The sequence below is a fragment of the Electrona antarctica genome (genome assembly GCF_951216825.1).
Source record: "Electrona antarctica genome assembly, contig: scaffold_1266, whole genome shotgun sequence".
Taxonomy (NCBI): domain Eukaryota; kingdom Metazoa; phylum Chordata; class Actinopteri; order Myctophiformes; family Myctophidae; genus Electrona; species Electrona antarctica.
Window position 1 is genome coordinate 1 of NW_027637064.1, and position 18,293 is coordinate 18,293.

Genomic DNA, 18,293 nt, shown 5'->3' on the forward strand with positions numbered 1-18,293 from the left:
GGCCAACATGAGTGTCTCTCTATCTCTCTCTCTCTAGATAGTCCCTGAGGCCCAGCTAGGCCAACGTGAGTGTCTCTCTATCTCTCTCTCTAGATAGTCCCTGAGGCCCAGCTAGGCCAACGTGAGTGTCTCTCTATCTCTCTCTCTCTCTCTCTCTCTCTCTCTCTCTCTCTAGATAGTCCCCGAGGCCCAGCTAGGCCAACGTGAGTGTCTCTCTATCTCTCTCTCTCTCTCTCTCTCTCTCTCTCTCTCTCTCTCTCTCATATGCGTCTTGTTTTTGCAGCCAACGACTATGGTCTGTTCCTGTCGGACGAGGACCCAAAGAAGGGCATCTGGTTGGAGGCGGGCAAGGCTCTGGACTACTACATGTTGAGGAACGGGGTTAGTCTCTATTAAACAAGGCTCTGGACTACTACATGTTGAGGAACAGGGTTAGTCTCTATTGAACAAGGCTCTGGACTACTACATGTTGAGGAACGGGGTTAGTCTCTATTAAACAAGGCTCTGGACTACTACATGTTGAGGAACGGGGTTAGTCTCTATTGAACAAGGCTCTGGACTACTACATGTTGAGGAACGGGGTTAGTCTCTATTGAACAAGGCTCTGGACTACTACATGTTGAGGAACGGGGTTAGTCTCTATTGAACAAGGCTCTGGACTACTACATGTTGAGGAACGGGGTTAGTCTCTATTAAACAAGGCTCTGGACTACTACATGTTGAGGAACGGGGTTAGTCTCTATTGAACAAGGCTCTGGACTACTACATGTTGAGGAACGGGGTTAGTCTCTATTGAACAAGGCTCTGGACTACTACATGTTGAGGAACGGGGTTAGTCTCTATTGAACAAGGCTCTGGACTACTACATGTTGAGGAACGGGGTTAGTCTCTATTGAACAAGGCTCTGGACTACTACATGTTGAGGAACGGGGTTAGTCTCTATTAAACAAGGCTCTGGACTACTACATGTTGAGGAACGGGGTTAGTCTCTATTAAACAAGGCTCTGGACTACTACATGTTGAGGAACAGGGTTAGTCTCTATATCCAAGGCCGCAGTGCAGCTCTCCAATGTTGAAGCGCTGGGCCCTAGTGGTAAGAGGTGGGACTGCAGGCGGACCCGTGGAGTTATGACGAGGAAACCCCCGTGCAGCTGGGCTTTAACGTTGAGTTTAGCGCGTTTGCACTTTTGGGCACCAAAAAAACCCAGTGACGCATACCTATGACATCATTCTACAGGCCCCAGGTTTCTGCGTTACACCCCCTTTTTCCCCGTGGCTAGTAGGTTTCTTTAGATTGCTTTCCATAAAACTACATAAACTACATAAAAAAAGACCTAAAACAGAATAAGAATTGCTTGGTGTTTTTAATTGTATTGTCATGTCCTCCTCTCTCTGTGGCGACGACAGGACACTCTGGAGTACAAGAAGAAACAGCGCCCCCTAAAGATCCGCATGCTGGACGGCACGGTGAAGACTGTCATGGTGGACGACTCCAAGATAGTCAGCGACATGCTGATGACCATCTGCGCCAGGATAGGTACGTCCACTCACTGACCATCTGCAGAGAGGATAGGTACGTCCACTCACTGACCATCTGTAGAGATGATAGGTACGTCCACTCACTGACCATCTGCAGAGAGGATAGGTACGTCCACTCACTGACCATCTGTAGAGATGATAGGTACGTCCACTCACTGACCATCTGTAGAGATGATAGGTACGTCCACTCACTGACCATCTGCAGAGAGGATAGGTACGCCCACTCACTGACCATCTGCAGAGAGGATAGGTACGTCCACTCACTGACCATCTGCAGAGAGGATAGGTACGTCCACTCACTGACCATCTGTAGAGATGATAGGTACGTCCACTCACTGACCATCTGCAGAGGATAGGTACGTCCACTCACTGACCATCTGCAGAGAGGATAGGTACGTCCACTCACTGACCATCTGCAGAGAGGATAGGTACGTCCACTCACTGACCATCTGCAGAGGATAGGTACGTCCACTCACTGACCATCTGCAGAGGATAGGTACGTCCACTCACTGACCATCTGTAGAGATGATAGGTACGTCCACTCACTGACCATCTGCACCAGGATAGGTACGTCCACTCACTGACCATCTGCAGAGGATAGGTACGTCCACTCACTGACCATCTGCAGAGAGGATAGGTACGTCCACTCACTGACCATCTGCAGAGAGGATAGGTACGTCCACTCACTGACCATCTGTGCCAGGATAGGTACGTCCACTCACTGACCATCTGCAGAGGATAGGTACGTCCACTCACTGACCATCTGTGCCAGGATAGGTACGTCCACTCACTTACCATCTGCAGAGGATAGGTACGTCCACTCACTGACCATCTGCAGAGAGGATAGGTACGTCCACTCACTGACCATCTGCAGAGAGGATAGGTACGTCCACTCACTGACCATCTGCAGAGAGGATAGGTACGCCCACTCACTGACCATCTGTGCCAGGATAGGTACGTCCACTCACTGACCATCTGTAGAGGATAGGTACGTCCACTCACTGACCATCTGCATAGGATAGGTACGTCCACTCACTGACCATCTGCACCAGGATAGGTACGTCCACTCACTGACCATCTGCACCAGGATAGGTACGTCCACTCACTGACCATCTGCAGAGAGGATAGGTACGTCCACTCACTGACCATCTGCGTCTGCGCCATGATAGGTACGTCCACTCACTGACCATCTGCGTCTGCGCCAGGATAGGTACGTCCACCCACTTACCATCTGTAGAGAGGATAGGTACGTCCACTCACTGACCATCTGCAGAGAGGATAGGTACGTCCACTCACTGACCATCTGCAGAGAGGATAGGTACGTCCACTCACTGACCATCTGCAGAGAGGATGGGTATGTCCACTCACTGACCATCTGCGTCTGCGCCATGATAGGTACGTCCACTCACTGACCATCTGTAGAGAGGATAGGTACGTCCACTCACTGACCATCTGCAGATGATATGTACGTCCACTCACTGACCATCTGCAGAGGATAGGTACGTCCACTCACTGACCATCTGCGTCTGCAGAGAGGATAGGTACGTCCACTCACTGACCATCTGCGTCTGCAGAGAGGATAGGTATGTCCACTCACTGACCATCTGCGTCTGCAGAGAGGATAGGTACGTCCACTTGATTCCAGCTGTGGGCGCTGTGGGCGCTGGGGCTGTGTTCTCTCCTCCGCGTCACCAGTGCCCATACCCGAGGCGGGGTTAAAGGGCCTGGTTAGCGTCCGCCCTGACCCTGGGAGGTCTGACGGGGTCCTGTCCTATTCCCCGGCCGGGTCATACCAAAGACTATAAAAAAATGGGATCCAACAATGCCTCCCTGCTTTGATTGGAGATAAGTACCTGCAACTTTGAATCTGATTGTTTTTTTTGTTTGTTTTTTGTTTTGTTTTCTCGGCCAGGCATCACAAACTACGACGAGTACTCTCTGGTGCGAGACATGGAGGAGAAGGAGAAGAAGGAGGAGACCATGGGGACCCTGAAGAGGGACAAGACCCTCCTACGAGACGACAAGAAGATGGAGAAACTCAAACAGAAGCTGCACACGGACGACGAGTGTACGATGAGCTCTGTTTCTCCTCCTCCTCTGAATAACTGTTCCTCCTCCTCTGTAGTTGATTTCCTCCTCTGAATAACTGTTTCTCCTCCTCTGTAGTTCATTTCCACCTCTGAATAACTGTTTCTCCTCCTCTGTAGTTCATTTCCACCTCTGAATAACTGTTTCTCCTCCTCCTGTAGTTGATTTCCACCTCTGAATAACTGTTTCTCCTCCTCTGTAGTTCATTTCCTCCTCTGAATAACTGTTTCTCCTCCTCTGTAGTTCATTTCCACCTCTGAATAACTGTTTCTCCTCCTGTAGTTCATTTCCACCTCTGAATAACTGTTTCTCCTCCTCTGTAGTTCATTTCCTCCTCTGAATAACTGTTCCTCCTCCTCTGTAGTTCATTTCCACCTCTGAATAACTGTTCCTCCTCCTCTGTAGTTCATTTCCACCTCTGAATAACTGTTTCTCCTCCTCTGTAGTTCATTTCCACCTCTGAATAACTGTTGCTCCTCCTCTGTAGTTCATTTCCACCTCTGAATAACTGTTCCTCCTCCTCTGTAGTTCATTTCCACCTCTGAATAACTGTTCCTCCTCCTCTGTAGTTCATTTCCACCTCTGAATAACTGTTGCTCCTCCTCTGTAGTTCATTTCCACCTCTGAATAACAGAGTGTAAGGCCCAAACCACAGCAATGCAACTCCTCCTCGTTAATAAATAATACATATTTTATTTCAGTGAACTGGTTGGACCATGGCAGGACGTTGAGAGAACAGGGCGTGGAGGAAACAGAGATGCTTCTACTCAGGAGAAAGTTCTTCTACTCGGACCAGAACGTTGATTCCAGAGACCCCGTCCAACTCAACCTGCTCTACGTTCAGGTACAACTCAACCGTCCTCCTAGTACTCGATACAACGTCAAAGTAGTTACCATTTCGACGTCGGATATCTATATCGGCCAAAATATCTCATCAGTTTGTGTCTATCTGTCTGTGGCCTCATTCACACTATTAAGACACGGACAAGACAGCTGTCTCGTGTCTTCTCCGTGTTTAATGGCCGCCCCAATGCATTTCCAATGGAAGTCACATGGATTGACCAAACATTTTTGTTTGATCGCTGTGTTCTGCCCCCCCCCCCCCATCAAACAAATGTTTGGTCAAACCATGTGACTTCCATTGGAAATGCATTGGGGCGGCCATTAAACACGGACAAGATACAAGACACGGACAAGACAGCTGTCTCAATAGTGTGAATGAGGTCTGTCTGTCTGTCTCCCTCTCTCATCGGTACATCCCTAATTCTATGTGCGTGCGCGCGTGTGTGTGTTGTACAGGCCCGTGATGACATTCTAAACGGATCTCACCCGGTCTCCTTCGACAAGGCAAGTGACTTCGCTGGCTACCAGTGTCAGATCCAGTTCGGGGACCACGACGAGAACAAACACAAGCCTGGCTTCCTAGAGTGAGTACCTCCTCGTCCTTGGAACACTTTGGTGTTTTAGATTTCCTGAAAAGTAACTATTTTGGACATGGTTTCCACCTGACAGTGTTATTAAATGCCAACATGTTGACCACATTTATTTTGATTTATATACTTTATTATTATTTTTTTTTTCTTCTTTTGATTTTTCTCTTCACATGTCAAGAATGTAATTGTATTTGCCTTCATCACCTTTGCAGTTTGAAAGAGTTCCTTCCCAAAGAATACATCAAACACAAAGGAGAGAAGAGGATCTTCCAGGTAAGAACTGTCCATATGGCATTTCTTTTTTTGAATTTTTGTTTTTTTCACGTCATATGAAAGCAGGGAATAATCATAGCTTCAAATTGACATATTGATTGTTCAGTTTGACCCACCAGTTTTGGAGATATGGCTTATAGAGTAATGTCTTGCAGAGAAACAGCGAGTTGAGAAAACAGGCTTGAAAGGTTCACTTCTGTGGTCTCTAACATTACACCTAGCTACATGTTTATGCATTTATTTCATATTTACATGTCGATTTCAGCTCTAACATTTATTTCACACATGCTCTAGTATGTGAAGAGTATGCCTGCATGTGCTATTAACTCATTTAAAAAAGTTTTTCTCCTCTGGTGAAAAGCTGGAATTTGCGCGATGACAGGCTCTCAGTCAAATCTGGTCACATATAGCTACATTACCAGCCTAGGTGCCCAAACCGCTAGGCTGGCCCGGACCATTCTGTGAGAGATTTGAGGACATATTTTCTGTGTATGTGTGTATCGTACATTAATCGTGTTGTTTCTCTCTCTCTCTCTCTGTCTCTGTCTCTGTCTCTGTCTCTGTCTCTCTGTCTCTGTCTCTCTGTCTCTGTCTCTGTCTCTGTCTCTCTCTCTGTCTCTCGTCCCTCTCTCGTCCCTGTGTAGTCGCACAAGAACTACCAGAACATGACGGAGATCGAGGCCAAAGTGGCGTACGTCAAACTGGCTCGCTCTCTCAAAACATACGGAGTGTCCTTCTTCCTCGTCAAGGTAAAGCCCCCGGTCATTTAGTTATTTAGGTCATTTAGTTTTAGTCAGTCCTTTGTCATTTAGTTTTAGTCATATTTTAGTTTTAGTCTAGTATTAGTTGACTAAATATCAGGAGATTTTAGTTGACTAAATCTGCAGTTGATTTTGTCGACAAAAAAAAAGTATTTCGGCACAATCACAATTGTAGATCTGCTATTTTCAGAGTGCAACACCCGAGCGCAACCAAGCATAAAACGTCTTGTCTTTTAGTTTGCTCCGTTATTCCTCCATGTGTTTAGTTTTGGCTCGGTTTACCCTATTTTAGCTTCACTGTATTGGATTTAGATTTTAATTCAGTACCATATGGGTGTGTTTGGCCCAAATTGACATTTTATGTTTAAAACGGAAATAGCCGATCTCTGCAATTTCCAGAGTTTTCAAGAGCGCTGACAGACTGTGCTTACCAGACAGTGGCATTGTGGTTAGTGTCCCCCCCCCCCCCCCCCCCCCCCCCCCCCCCGGGAGGTCGGGGGTTCGATCCCGGCCGGGTCATACCAAAGACTGTAAAAATGGGACCCAATGCCTCCCTGCTTGGCACTCAGCATCAATGATTGGGGGTAGGGGTGTAACGATACATTTTAACCCATTTTAGCCTGACGTCGAAATTTAAAAAAATCTTCTAAATCCTCCAGTTTTCTGAAATAAATATTTTCACAATTTTTTCAAAAATAGCAGACATACAAGCTCTTAGCGCGCCACTCGGTGGCGCGCTAAGAGCTTGTAGATCTGCTGTTTTTCAATAGCTAAATTATAACATAATGTTTAAAACACCAAAAGGGGTTCCCGCCCAGAATGGGTTAACAGCGATACGATGCGTATCACGATACATGGTTGACGATACAATATATGGACGATATTGGTTCATTATGGAGATACGATACGATTCAATGATTTGAAATCGATACAGTAACTTTTTTAAATACATTGACATTATTTTTTAATTTTTCTTCAAAAAAATGCTACATACGATACGATACGTAGTCAATGTTGCCGTTTTCATTTCGATATACTTCGATTCTTGAAATTAAAATGCAGTTACTATATTGTTACACCACCTAGTTGGGGGTCAAATCAACTAATGAAATGATTCCCGAGCGCGGCACGGCATTGGGTCAAATGCGGAGAACATTTCACTTGGGCAACGTGTGTGACAAATCATTTTAACTGACGTGGTGCTGCGTCACCTCCATGTCACCCTCCATGTCGCCCCCCCCCCCCCCCCCCCCCCTCTGTAGGAGAAGATGAAGGGCAAGAACAAGCTGGTGCCGCGCCTGCTGGGCATCACCAAGGAGAGTGTGATGCGGGTGGAGGAGAAGACCAAGGAGGTGGTGCAGGAGTGGAACCTCACCAACATCAAACGCTGGGCCGCCTCGCCCAAAAGCTTCACCCTGGTGGGTCCCTCTTGTTACTACTCTTTAACCTGGTTAACCCATTTAGACCTGACGTCGAAATTTAAAAAATGTCTTTTTAAAATGTCTTTTTTTCTGAAAAACCTCATGTTTCTATATCAGTGGTTTCTATATCAGTTGAAAATATCAGTTGAAAAATAGCAGATCTACAAGCTCATAGCGCGGCACTCGGTGCCGCGCTATGAGCTTGTAGATCTGCTATTTTTCAATAGCTAAGGTATAACATAATGCTTAAAACACCAAAAGGGGTTCCCGCTCAAAATGGGTTAAGACCTGTGGCCATTTCTACTACATGTCCTCTAAATCCTAACCGTTTTCTGAAGAAAATAAAATGTTTCTGAATATGTGGTGCTCATGTCAAGGACCCCCAACATTGTATGTATTTGCCTGCCGACCCCCATGTCAAAATAATGTATTCCAGGGACCCCCCCCCCCCCCCCCCCCCAGAAGAAATGATTTGAATTAAGAATGTTGGCTTTAAAAATATGTTCATATTTAAAGATTCGCACCCATTTTCAAGGGTGTCCAAACGTTATGATGGTCTATATTACATTATAATCCTGCATTACCTTCACGTCTTCACGCCACCTCCACCTCCACTTAGAGGTAATTGGGCAGCTCTCCTAGTTCTTCACGCCACCTCCACCTCAACTTAGAGGTAATTGGGCAGCTCTCCTAGTTCTTCACGCCACCTCCACCTCAACTTAGAGGTAATTGGGCAGCTCTCCTAGTTCTTCACGCCACCTCCACCTCAACTTAGAGGTAATTGGGCAGCTCTCCTAGTTCTTCACGCCACCTCCACCTCAACTTAGAGGTCATTGGGCAGCTCTCCTAGTTCTTCACGCCACCTCCACCTCAACTTAGAGGTCATTGGGCAGCTCTCCTAGTTCTTCACGCCACCTCCACCTCAACTTAGAGGTCATTGGGCAGCTCTCCTAGTTCTTCACGCCACCTCCACCTCAACTTAGAGGTCATTGGGCAGCTCTCCTAGTTCTTCACGCCACCTCCACCTCAACTTAGAGGTCATTGGGCAGCTCTCCTAGTTACTGGGAAGTCGGATGTCCAGAACTTCCACAGAAAGAACTTCCACAGAAAGAACTTCCACAGAAAGAACTTCCACAGAAAGAACTTCCACAGAAAGGGAGTTTGAATTTCAAGGGAAACCGTAGGCGGAATACACATGATGCAATCACATGTCTGCTATCTATGAGTTTAATATGGAAGGTTCAGAGAACAGTGTCTATCTATGAGTTTAATATGGAAGGTTCAGAGAACGGTGTCTATCTATGAGTTTAATATGGAAGGTTAAGAGAACAGTGTCTATCTATGAGTTTAATATGGAAGGTTCAGAGAACAGTGTCTATCTATGAGTTTAATATGGAAGGTTAAGAGAACAGTGTCTATCTATGAGTTTAATATGGAAGGTTCAGAGAACAGTGTCTATCTATGAGTTTAATATGGAAGGTTAAGGTTAAGAGAACAGTGTCTATCTATGAGTTTAATATGGAACGTTAAGAGAACAGTGTCTATCTATGAGTTTAATATGGAAGGTTAAGAGAACAGTGTCTATCTATGAGTTTAATATGGAAGTTATAGAGAACAGTGTCTATCTATGAGTTTAATATGGAAGGTTCAGAGAACAGTGTCTATCTATGAGTTTAATATGGAAGGTTCAGAGAACAGTGTCTGCTATCTATGAGTTTAATATGGAAGGTTCAGAGAACAGTGTCTATCTATGAGTTTAATATGGAAGGTTAAGAGAACAGTGTCTATCTATGAGTTTAATATGGAAGGTTCAGAGAACAGTGTCTATCTATGAGTTTAATATGGAAGGTTCAGAGAACAGTGTCTATCTATGAGTTTAATATGGAAGGTTAAGAGAACAGTGTCTATCTATGAGTTTAATATGGAAGGTTCAGAGAACAGTGTCTATCTATGAGTTTAATATGGAAGGTTCAGGTTAAGAGAACAGTGTCTATCTATGAGTTTAATATGGAACGTTAAGAGAACAGTGTCTATCTATGAGTTTAATATGGAAGGTTAAGAGAACAGTGTCTATCTATGAGTTTAATATGGAAGTTTAAGAGAACAGTGTCTATCTATGAGTTTAATATGGAAGGTTCAGAGAACAGTGTCTATCTATGAGTTTAATATGGAAGGTTAAGAGAACAGTGTCTATCTATGAGTTTAATATGGAAGTTATAGAGAACAGTGTCTGCTATCTATGAGTTTAATATGGAAGGTTAAGAGAACAGTGTCTATCTATGAGTTTAATATGGAAGGTTAAGAGAACAGTGTCTATCTATGAGTTTAATATGGAAGGTTCAGAGAACAGTGTCTGCTATCTATGAGTTTAATATGGAAGGTTAAGAGAACAGTGTCTATGAGTTTAATATGGAAGGTTAAGAGAACAGTGTCTATCTATGAGTTTAATATGGAAGGTTCAGAGAACAGTGTCTATCTATGAGTTTAATATGGAAGGTTCAGAGAACAGTGTCTGCTATCTATGAGTTTAATATGGAAGGTTAAGAGAACAGTGTCTATCTATGAGTTTAATATGGAAGGTTAAGAGAACAGTGTCTATCTATGAGTTTAATATGGAAGGTTAAGAGAACAGTGTCTATCTATGAGTTTAATATGGAAGGTTCAGAGAACAGTGTCTGCTATCTATGAGTTTAATATGGAAGGTTAAGAGAACAGTGTCTATCTATGAGTTTAATATGGAAGGTTAAGAGAACGGTGTCTGTTATCTATGAGTTTAATATGGAAGGTTCAGAGAACAGTGTCTGCTATCTATGAGTTTAATATGGAAGTTATAGAGAACAGTGTCTGAGTTTAATATGGAAGTTATAGAGAACAGTGTATCTATGAGGGCAACCATGGGATTGATTGATTGAAATATTTATTAACAGTTTGCAGAATTACAGTACATTTACAGCACAACTCAATACAAAGACTGTTAACTGTGAGTGGACGACCCAATTAAGCATTACACTTGTTTACAAGAGGGTCCACCGTGTTCAATTCATCAAAACATTTAGAGACGTACAAATAGACACTACTATATAACCAACTAGAAAAAGTGCCCTTCTGGGCACAGGTCTCCACCAGGAGGATAGGAGTGTGTGTGTGTGTGATGTTTGGCAAAATGTTTAGGAGCAATATAAACGACGTGGCTTGGCCTGTTGTAGCGCCACCATGAGGCTGATTTGAAAACTGTCAAGTGGCATTTCTTCCAAAGCCTAGTGGGAATATGCATGCACAACAATGCACCACAATCGGACGCTGCGTTGAGTAGTTGTGGCGATTTGTACAAAACGGGTACAAAGCGGGCTACTCCTGAAAAGTGTAGAAGCCAATTGTAGCCAATGAGGGTGGATTATGAGAAATCAAACAAACCCGTCTTGATTTTGATTCTATAGTCAGGGTGGTGGGCCCCAGGTTGATTCTATAGTTAGGGTGGTGGTCCCCAGGTTGATTCTATAGTTAGGGTGGTGGTCCCCAGGTTGATTCTATAGTCAGGGTGGTGGTCCCCAGGTTGATTCTTAGTCAGGGTGGTGGTCCCCAGGTTGATTCTATAGTTAGGGTGGTGGTCCCCAGGTTGATTCTTAGTCAGGGTGGTGGTCCCCAGGTTGATTCTATAGTTATGGTGGTGGTCCCCAGGTTGATTCTTAGTCAGGGTGGTGGTCCCCAGGTTGATTCTATAGTCAGGGTAGTGGTCCCCAGGTTGATTCTATAGTCAGGGTGGTGGTCCCCAGGTTGATTCTATAGTCAGGGTGGTGGTCCCCAGGTTGATTCTTAGTCAGGGTGGTGGTCCCCAGGTTGATTCTTAGTCAGGGTGGTGGTCCCCAGGTTGATTCTTAGTCAGGGTGGTGGTCCCCAGGTTGATTCTTAGTCAGGGTGGTGGTCCCCAGGTTGATTCTATAGTCAGGGTGGTGGTCCCCAGGTTGATTCTTAGTCAGGGTGGTTGTCCCCAGGTTGATTCTTAGTCAGGGTGGTGGTCCCCAGGTTGATTCTTAGTCAGGGTGGTGGTCCCTGGTTCATAATCAGTTGAAAACCCCTGCTCTAGTGGCATTCTTAATGCGTTGCTGCCCTCTAGTGGTTCAAATGGTAAATGGTGCATTCATATAGCATCTTCTATCCAAATGGCTTTACATAACGGTATATTGTGCATTTTACATTCACCCCATTCACAGACACATTCACAGACACATTCACAGACACATTCACAGACACATTCACAGACATTCACAGACACATTCATGCACACATTCACACACCGGGTTCCACTGCAGTCTGTGGAAGGAATTCACGGGGCGGCTGTGGCTCAAGAGGTAGAGCAGGTCGTCCAATGATCCATGGGTCGGCGGTTCGAATCCCGGCTCCTCCTGGCTATGTCGAAGTATCCTTGGGCAAGACACTGAACCCCAAATTGCTCCCGATGTGCTGGTTGGTACCTTGCATGGCTTCCGCCGCAATCGGTGTATGAATGTGTGTGTGTGTGTGAATGGGTGAATGTAATGCACAATCTATGTAAAGCGCCTTGGATAAAGGCGCTATATAAATGCACCATTTATCATTTACCACATAGATTGGTTTGGGTATTGATTGATTTATTGATTGAATACTCTTATTAACCAGAAGAAAGCACAGGAATGTGCATTTCAGTACAAGGTCTGCTAAGACGATTTAAAACCCAGGAAAGCCCTAATAGGGCTGCTTGTCTCCATTGTGTTCCCTCATATTCAATTCACTGGGAAAAGCCTGTTTCCGCCCGGTCTCGAACCGGGGACCTTTCGCGTGTCAGGCGAACGTGATAACCACTACACTACGGAAACGACGAAGATGTGTTTTGCACATTCATTAAGTCATAGAGCACCGGAGTCTGACGTCAATACCTGTAGAGGGCGCTATAAGTCCACGGGTTCATGTACTTTTTATTTGCATTGTAATAATCCCCATAGGAGGATCGCCTCCTATAAGAACTGTGTTTGAAAAATAAACATCATCCAGGCCGTTTCACTCATATGGATATGAAGAATCAACTGACGGAGAGAAAACGCTATTGTTACTGCTACTGAATTAGTTACATTTTCGCTAGAAACAGACATATCATATATGAGTGACTGACTGTCGTAAACGACACGGAGACACCTCCCTGACAATAACGCTGAGACACTTATTTTTGGACCACAACACTTATATGAGATGATTTTAAGATGACCCCATGTTATTCACCATAGATAAATTACCTCCGTGAACCAGGGGATGAGTGAGTGACGTCAGGACTTCGGTGCTCTATTGTGTAACATTTTCATTTACACAATTATTTTGTCACAAAAAAAGATGTATGTGTATGTATGTATGTATATATATATATATATATATATATATATATATATATATATATATATATATACACACATTCCACACAAGGCAACCTGGGCTTGATGGTTGAGTATTTATTTATGTATTCACTGCCTGCCCCCTGGTGGACAGAGGGAGGAATGCACACCCTATTCATTTCAATTCAAAGGAGCTTTATTGGCATGAGAAAACATTGCCAAAGCAAGTGTCAAAATAGATAGCCTATAATAAAACTGTTGAGAAATGGGGAAAATATATACCAGTGGTTCCCAAAGTGGGGTCCGGGGACCCCTAAGGGTCATTGAGGGAGTTCCAGGGGTCCCCAGCTAAATGATAGTTAGGAACCAAATGGACCCTAATGGGTCTGTCACATTATGTTGTTATATACGTACATGTTATAAAGCTTTTTGAAACAAAAGGCAATTACTTTTGCAGTCATTTTGCCACAAATGGCAGCATTTTTTCCTAAACTATTAAAATAGTATAAAAAAATATATTTTATCATCTTTTATCCAAACGGTAGAGTGCGTGCACGCACGCGCGCACACGCACGCGCACGCACGCACGCACGCATGCATGCGCACACACACACACACACACACACACACACACACACGTCTCATGTTGTAATACAATGTGTGTGTGTGTGTTGGTCAGGACTTTGGGGACTACCAGGACGGTTACTACTCCGTCCAGACCACGGAGGGGGAGCAGATCGCCCAGCTGATAGCAGGATACATCGACATCATTCTGAAGAAGGTAACGGAGGGGAGGACGGAGATGGCTGTCCAGCAGCGTTGAATTTGACAGCAAATTTGGATTTAGTTGTAGTTGTAGTTTTTAGTCATCTGAAATGTGTTTAGTGTTAGTCTAGTTTTAGTCATCTGAAATGTGTTTAGTGTTAGTCTAGTTTTAGTCATCTGAAATGTTTAAGTGTTAGTCTAGTTTTAGTCATCTGAAATGTTTAAGTGTTAGTCTAGTTTTAGTCGACTAAAAGGAAAAAGAGATGTGTGACATGTGAAACATTGTTCTCTCTTCCCAGAAAAAGAGTAAGGACCACTTTGGCCTGGAGGGAGACGAGGAGTCCACCATGCTGGAAGACTCTGTGTCCCCCAAAAAGTAACTTCTGCTGCTCTCTGCCCTGTGTTTATTGTGCTGTTTATGGCAGCACATTTTAGTTTTAGTCATAGTCTCTTGAAACCTTTTCATTTAGTTTTAGTCACATTTTAGTCACCTGGAATGTTTTAGTGTTTTAATGTTTTACAATGTTTTAGCTGGCGACGCGTTGTGAGCTTGTAGACGCGTTGTGAGCTTGTAGACGCGTTGTGAGCTTGTAGACGCGTTGTGAGCTTGTAGACGCGTTGTGAGCTTGTAGACCGTTGTGAGCTTGTAGACCGTTGTGAGCTTGTAGACGCGTTGTGAGCTTGTAGACCGTTGTGAGCTTGTAGACCGTTGTGAGCTTGTAGACGCGTTGTGAGCTTGTAGACCGTTGTGAGCTTGTAGACCGTTGTGAGCTTGTAGACGCGTTGTGAGCTTGTAGACCGTTGTGAGCTTGTAGACCGTTGTGAGCTTGTAGACCGTTGTGAGCTTGTAGACCGTTGTGAGCTTGTAGACGCGTTGTGAGCTTGTAGACCGTTGTGAGCTTGTAGACGCGTTGTGAGCTTGTTGTGAGCTTGTAGACCGGCTATTTTCAGCAAGCGTATAATCAGCCATTACGACGGCAGAGGAGTGTATCCTATCCAGCACTTCCTTCCAAACATCATCATAAATGTGTGTCCCTCCCTAACTCTCCCTCACATTGTGTCCCTCCCTAACTCTCCCTCACATTGATATAAATGTGTGTCCCTCCCTAACTCTCCCTCACATTGTGTCCCTCCCTAACTCTCCCTCACATTGATATAAATGTGTGTCCCTCCCTAACTCTCCCTCACATTGATATAAATGTGTGTCCCTCCCTAACTCTCCCTCACATTGATATAAATGTGTGTCCCTCCCTAACTCTCCCTCACATTGTGTCCCTCCCTAACTCTCCCTCACATTGATATAAATGTGTGTCCCTCCCTAACTCTCCCTCACATTGATATAAATGTGTGTCCCTCCCTAACTCTCCCTCACATTGATATAAATGTGTGTCCCTCCCTAACTCTCCCTCACATTGATATAAATGTGTGTCCCTCCCTAACTCTCCCTCACATTGATATAAATGTGTGTCCCTCCCTAACTCTCCCTCACATTGATATAAATGTGTGTCCCTCCCTAACTCTCCCTCACATTGATTCTTTCACCCATTTAGGCCTGACGTCGAAATTTAAAATATTTCTTCCTAATCCTCCAGTTTCTATATCAGTGGTGCTCAATATTTCATGTCAAGGACACCAAAAATTATATGTATTTGGCCGCCGACCCCCCCCATCTGAAAATATGTTGTTCCAGGGACCACCCCCAGAAGCAAATATTTGAGTTAAAAACGTTAAAATATATATATTCCAAATTTGTGCCACATTTTCACGATTTTTCAAAAATAGCAGACCTACAAGCCCATAGCGCGCCACTCGGTGGCGCGCTATGGGCTTGTAGGTCTTGTAGGGTTCCAGGTCAAATGAGTTTAGTAAAGAGTAGACTGACCCAATTACCCCGTTAAAGTGGATTGAGCTTTAGAATGGAAAGAATTGTTATTCTGATCAATGTGTGTCTGTTGTCTCTCCTAATGGTACCAACATCAATACAGCATGGAATTGTGGACAAAGTCTTATCCAACAGCAACAAGATGTTCTTTAGTTTTGGATCAGAGAGACTACATGTCATCGCACGGTGGTCCGTGCGATGACATGATAATGTCCATTCTGGACGGGAACCCCTTTTGGTGTTATAATTTAGCAGATCTAAAATTTAGCAGATCTAAAATAGCAGATCTACAAGCTCATAGCGCACCACGAGCGCTACGAGCGGCGCGCTACGAGCTTGTAGGTCTGCTATTTTTGAAAAACCGTGAAAATGTGGCACAAATATTTTAATAAAAAGTAAAAATAATAAAAAATAAAAATATTCTTTCAGAGCCAATGTTTTTAACTCATATATTTGCTTCTAGGGGATCAAGGCAGCACTGTGTATGCCTTGATCCCGCCTCTAGCTGCTGCTGATTGGCCAGGCCGTTTTGTGGCCGGGCATCAAGTCTGCCTGAGAGTTCCCAGATGGGAGCAGGAGGGGGGAACCCAGTGTACTCTCTGCTGCCCCATCTGGCGGAGTCAGTTTAGGGGGGGGCCCTGGAACAACATATTTTCAGATGGGGGTCGGCGGCCAATTCCATATATTTTTGGGTGTCCTCCTCGACATGAAACTGTTTGAGAACCACTGACACAGAAACATGGGGTTTTCAGAAAACTGTCAGGATTCAGAATACATTTGTAGAATCATCCTTGGGTCTAAATGGGTTAATATGAAAAAGGTTGAAAACCAATGTTCTAACGGCCCACAGGGCAGAGAATCAGTCTTTGTGTTGGAGGCAAGTTTCAAGTCTCTGCAAACTGGACTTTTGACAGTGTAGCTGAGAGTACCAGAAATAAACTGGACTTTTGACAGTGTAGCTGAGTACCAGAAATAAACTGGACTTTTGACAGTGTAGCTGAGAGTACCAGAAATAAACTGGACTTTTGACAGTGTAGCTGAGTACCAGAAATAAACTGGACTTTTGACAGTGTAGCTGAGAGTACCAGAAATAAACTAGACTTTTGACAGTGTACCAGAAATAAACTGGACTTTTGACAGTGTAGCTGAGTACCAGAAATAAACTGGACTTTTGACAGTGTAGCTGAGAGTACCAGAAATAAACTGGACTTTTGACAGTGTAGCTGAGAGTACCAGAAATAAACTGGACTTTTGACAGTGTAGCTGAGAGTACCAGAAATAAACTAGACTTTTGACAGTGTAGCTGAGAGTACCAGAAATAAACTGGACTTTTGACAGTGTAGCTGAGAGTACCAGAAATAAACTGGACTTTTGACAGTGTAGCTGAGAGTACCAGAAATAAACTGGACTTTTGACAGTGTAGCTGAGAGTACCAGAAATAAACTGGACTTTTGACAGTGTAGCTGAGAGTACCAGAAATAAACTGGACTTTTGACAGTGTAGCTGAGAGTACCAGAAATAAACTGGACTTTTGACAGTGTAGCTGAGTACCAGAAATAAACTAGACTTTTGACAGTGTAGCTTAGAGTACCAGAAATAAACTGGACTTTTGACAGTGTAGCTGAGTACCAGAAATAAACTGGACTTTTGACAGTGTAGCTGAGAGTACCAGAAATAAACTGGACTTTTGACAGTGTAGCTGAGTACCAGAAATAAACTAGACTTTTGACAGTGTAGCTGAGTACCAGAAATAAACTGGACTTTTGACAGTGTAGCTGAGAATACCAGAAATAAACTGGACTTTTGACAGTGTAGCTGAGAGTACCAGAAATAAACTAGACTTTTGACAGTGTAGCTGAGAGTACCAGAAATAAACTGGACTTTTGACAGTGTAGCTGAGAATACCAGAAATAAACTGGACTTTTGACAGTGTAGCTGAGTACCAGAAATAAACTGGACTTTTGACAGTGTAGCTGAGTGTACCAGAAATAAATGCCTCCCTGTCGATCCATAATTTGACATTCTACAAATGTCTTCTAAATCCTGACATTTTTCTGAAAAACCTGTGTTTACTACTATTTAAGCTCACAACGCGTCGTGCTGCGATGCGTTGTGAGCTTAAATGGTAAATAGCTATATCAGCAAGCGCAAAATCAGCCATTACAACGCCATCAAGGCCAGACAAAATACATTTTAGTCGACTGAATCAACTGTAAATTTAGTCTAAACTAGACTAAAACTAGACTAACACTAAAACATTCCAGGGGACTAAAATGTGACTAAAACTAAATGAAAACTATTCAAACGACTTTGACTGAAAACTAAAACATAATTATTTAGCTGCCTAAAACAAGCCTGACCGATGCCCGTGCCCCCCCCCCCCCCACCAGGTCCACGGTGATGCAGCAGCAGTTCAACAAGGTGGGCCGTGTGGAGACGGGCTCCGTGGCCCTGCCCGCCATCATGCGCTCGGGGGCCGGGGGCCCCGAGAGCTTCCAGATGGGCTCCATGCCTCAGGCCAAGCAGCACATCACCAGCGGACAGATGCACCGGGGACACATGCCTCCACTGGTACGTACATACTTTATTAACGTCTCTGTAACTCTGACCTGTCCCTTACTGGAACTAAGTACCAGTGACCCGTGTCAATTTATCCACCAGAGGGCACTGAAAACTCGGTGGCGCGCTACGAGCTTGTAGATCTGCTATTTTTCAATAGCTAAAGCATAACATGATGCTAACACCAAAAGGGGTTCCCGCCCAAAATGGGT

General features: G+C 44.3%; 1 protein-coding gene across 1 annotated transcript; it reads left to right on the forward strand.

Moving 5' to 3' along the window:
• Positions 1 to 175: 175 nt before the first annotated feature.
• On the forward strand, positions 176 to 18,093 carry LOC306919204 (talin-1-like; the record flags this gene model as incomplete). The annotated part of the gene is made up of 12 exons (XM_079532025.1): positions 176 to 203; positions 284 to 381; positions 1,408 to 1,537; positions 3,452 to 3,607; positions 4,329 to 4,471; positions 4,927 to 5,054; positions 5,273 to 5,333; positions 5,978 to 6,082; positions 7,357 to 7,512; positions 13,555 to 13,656; positions 13,940 to 14,016; positions 17,913 to 18,093. Coding segments are annotated over 12 exons (1,365 nt in total), but the record flags the coding sequence as incomplete, so codon positions are not given.
• Between the last annotated feature and the right edge of the window lie 200 nt (positions 18,094 to 18,293).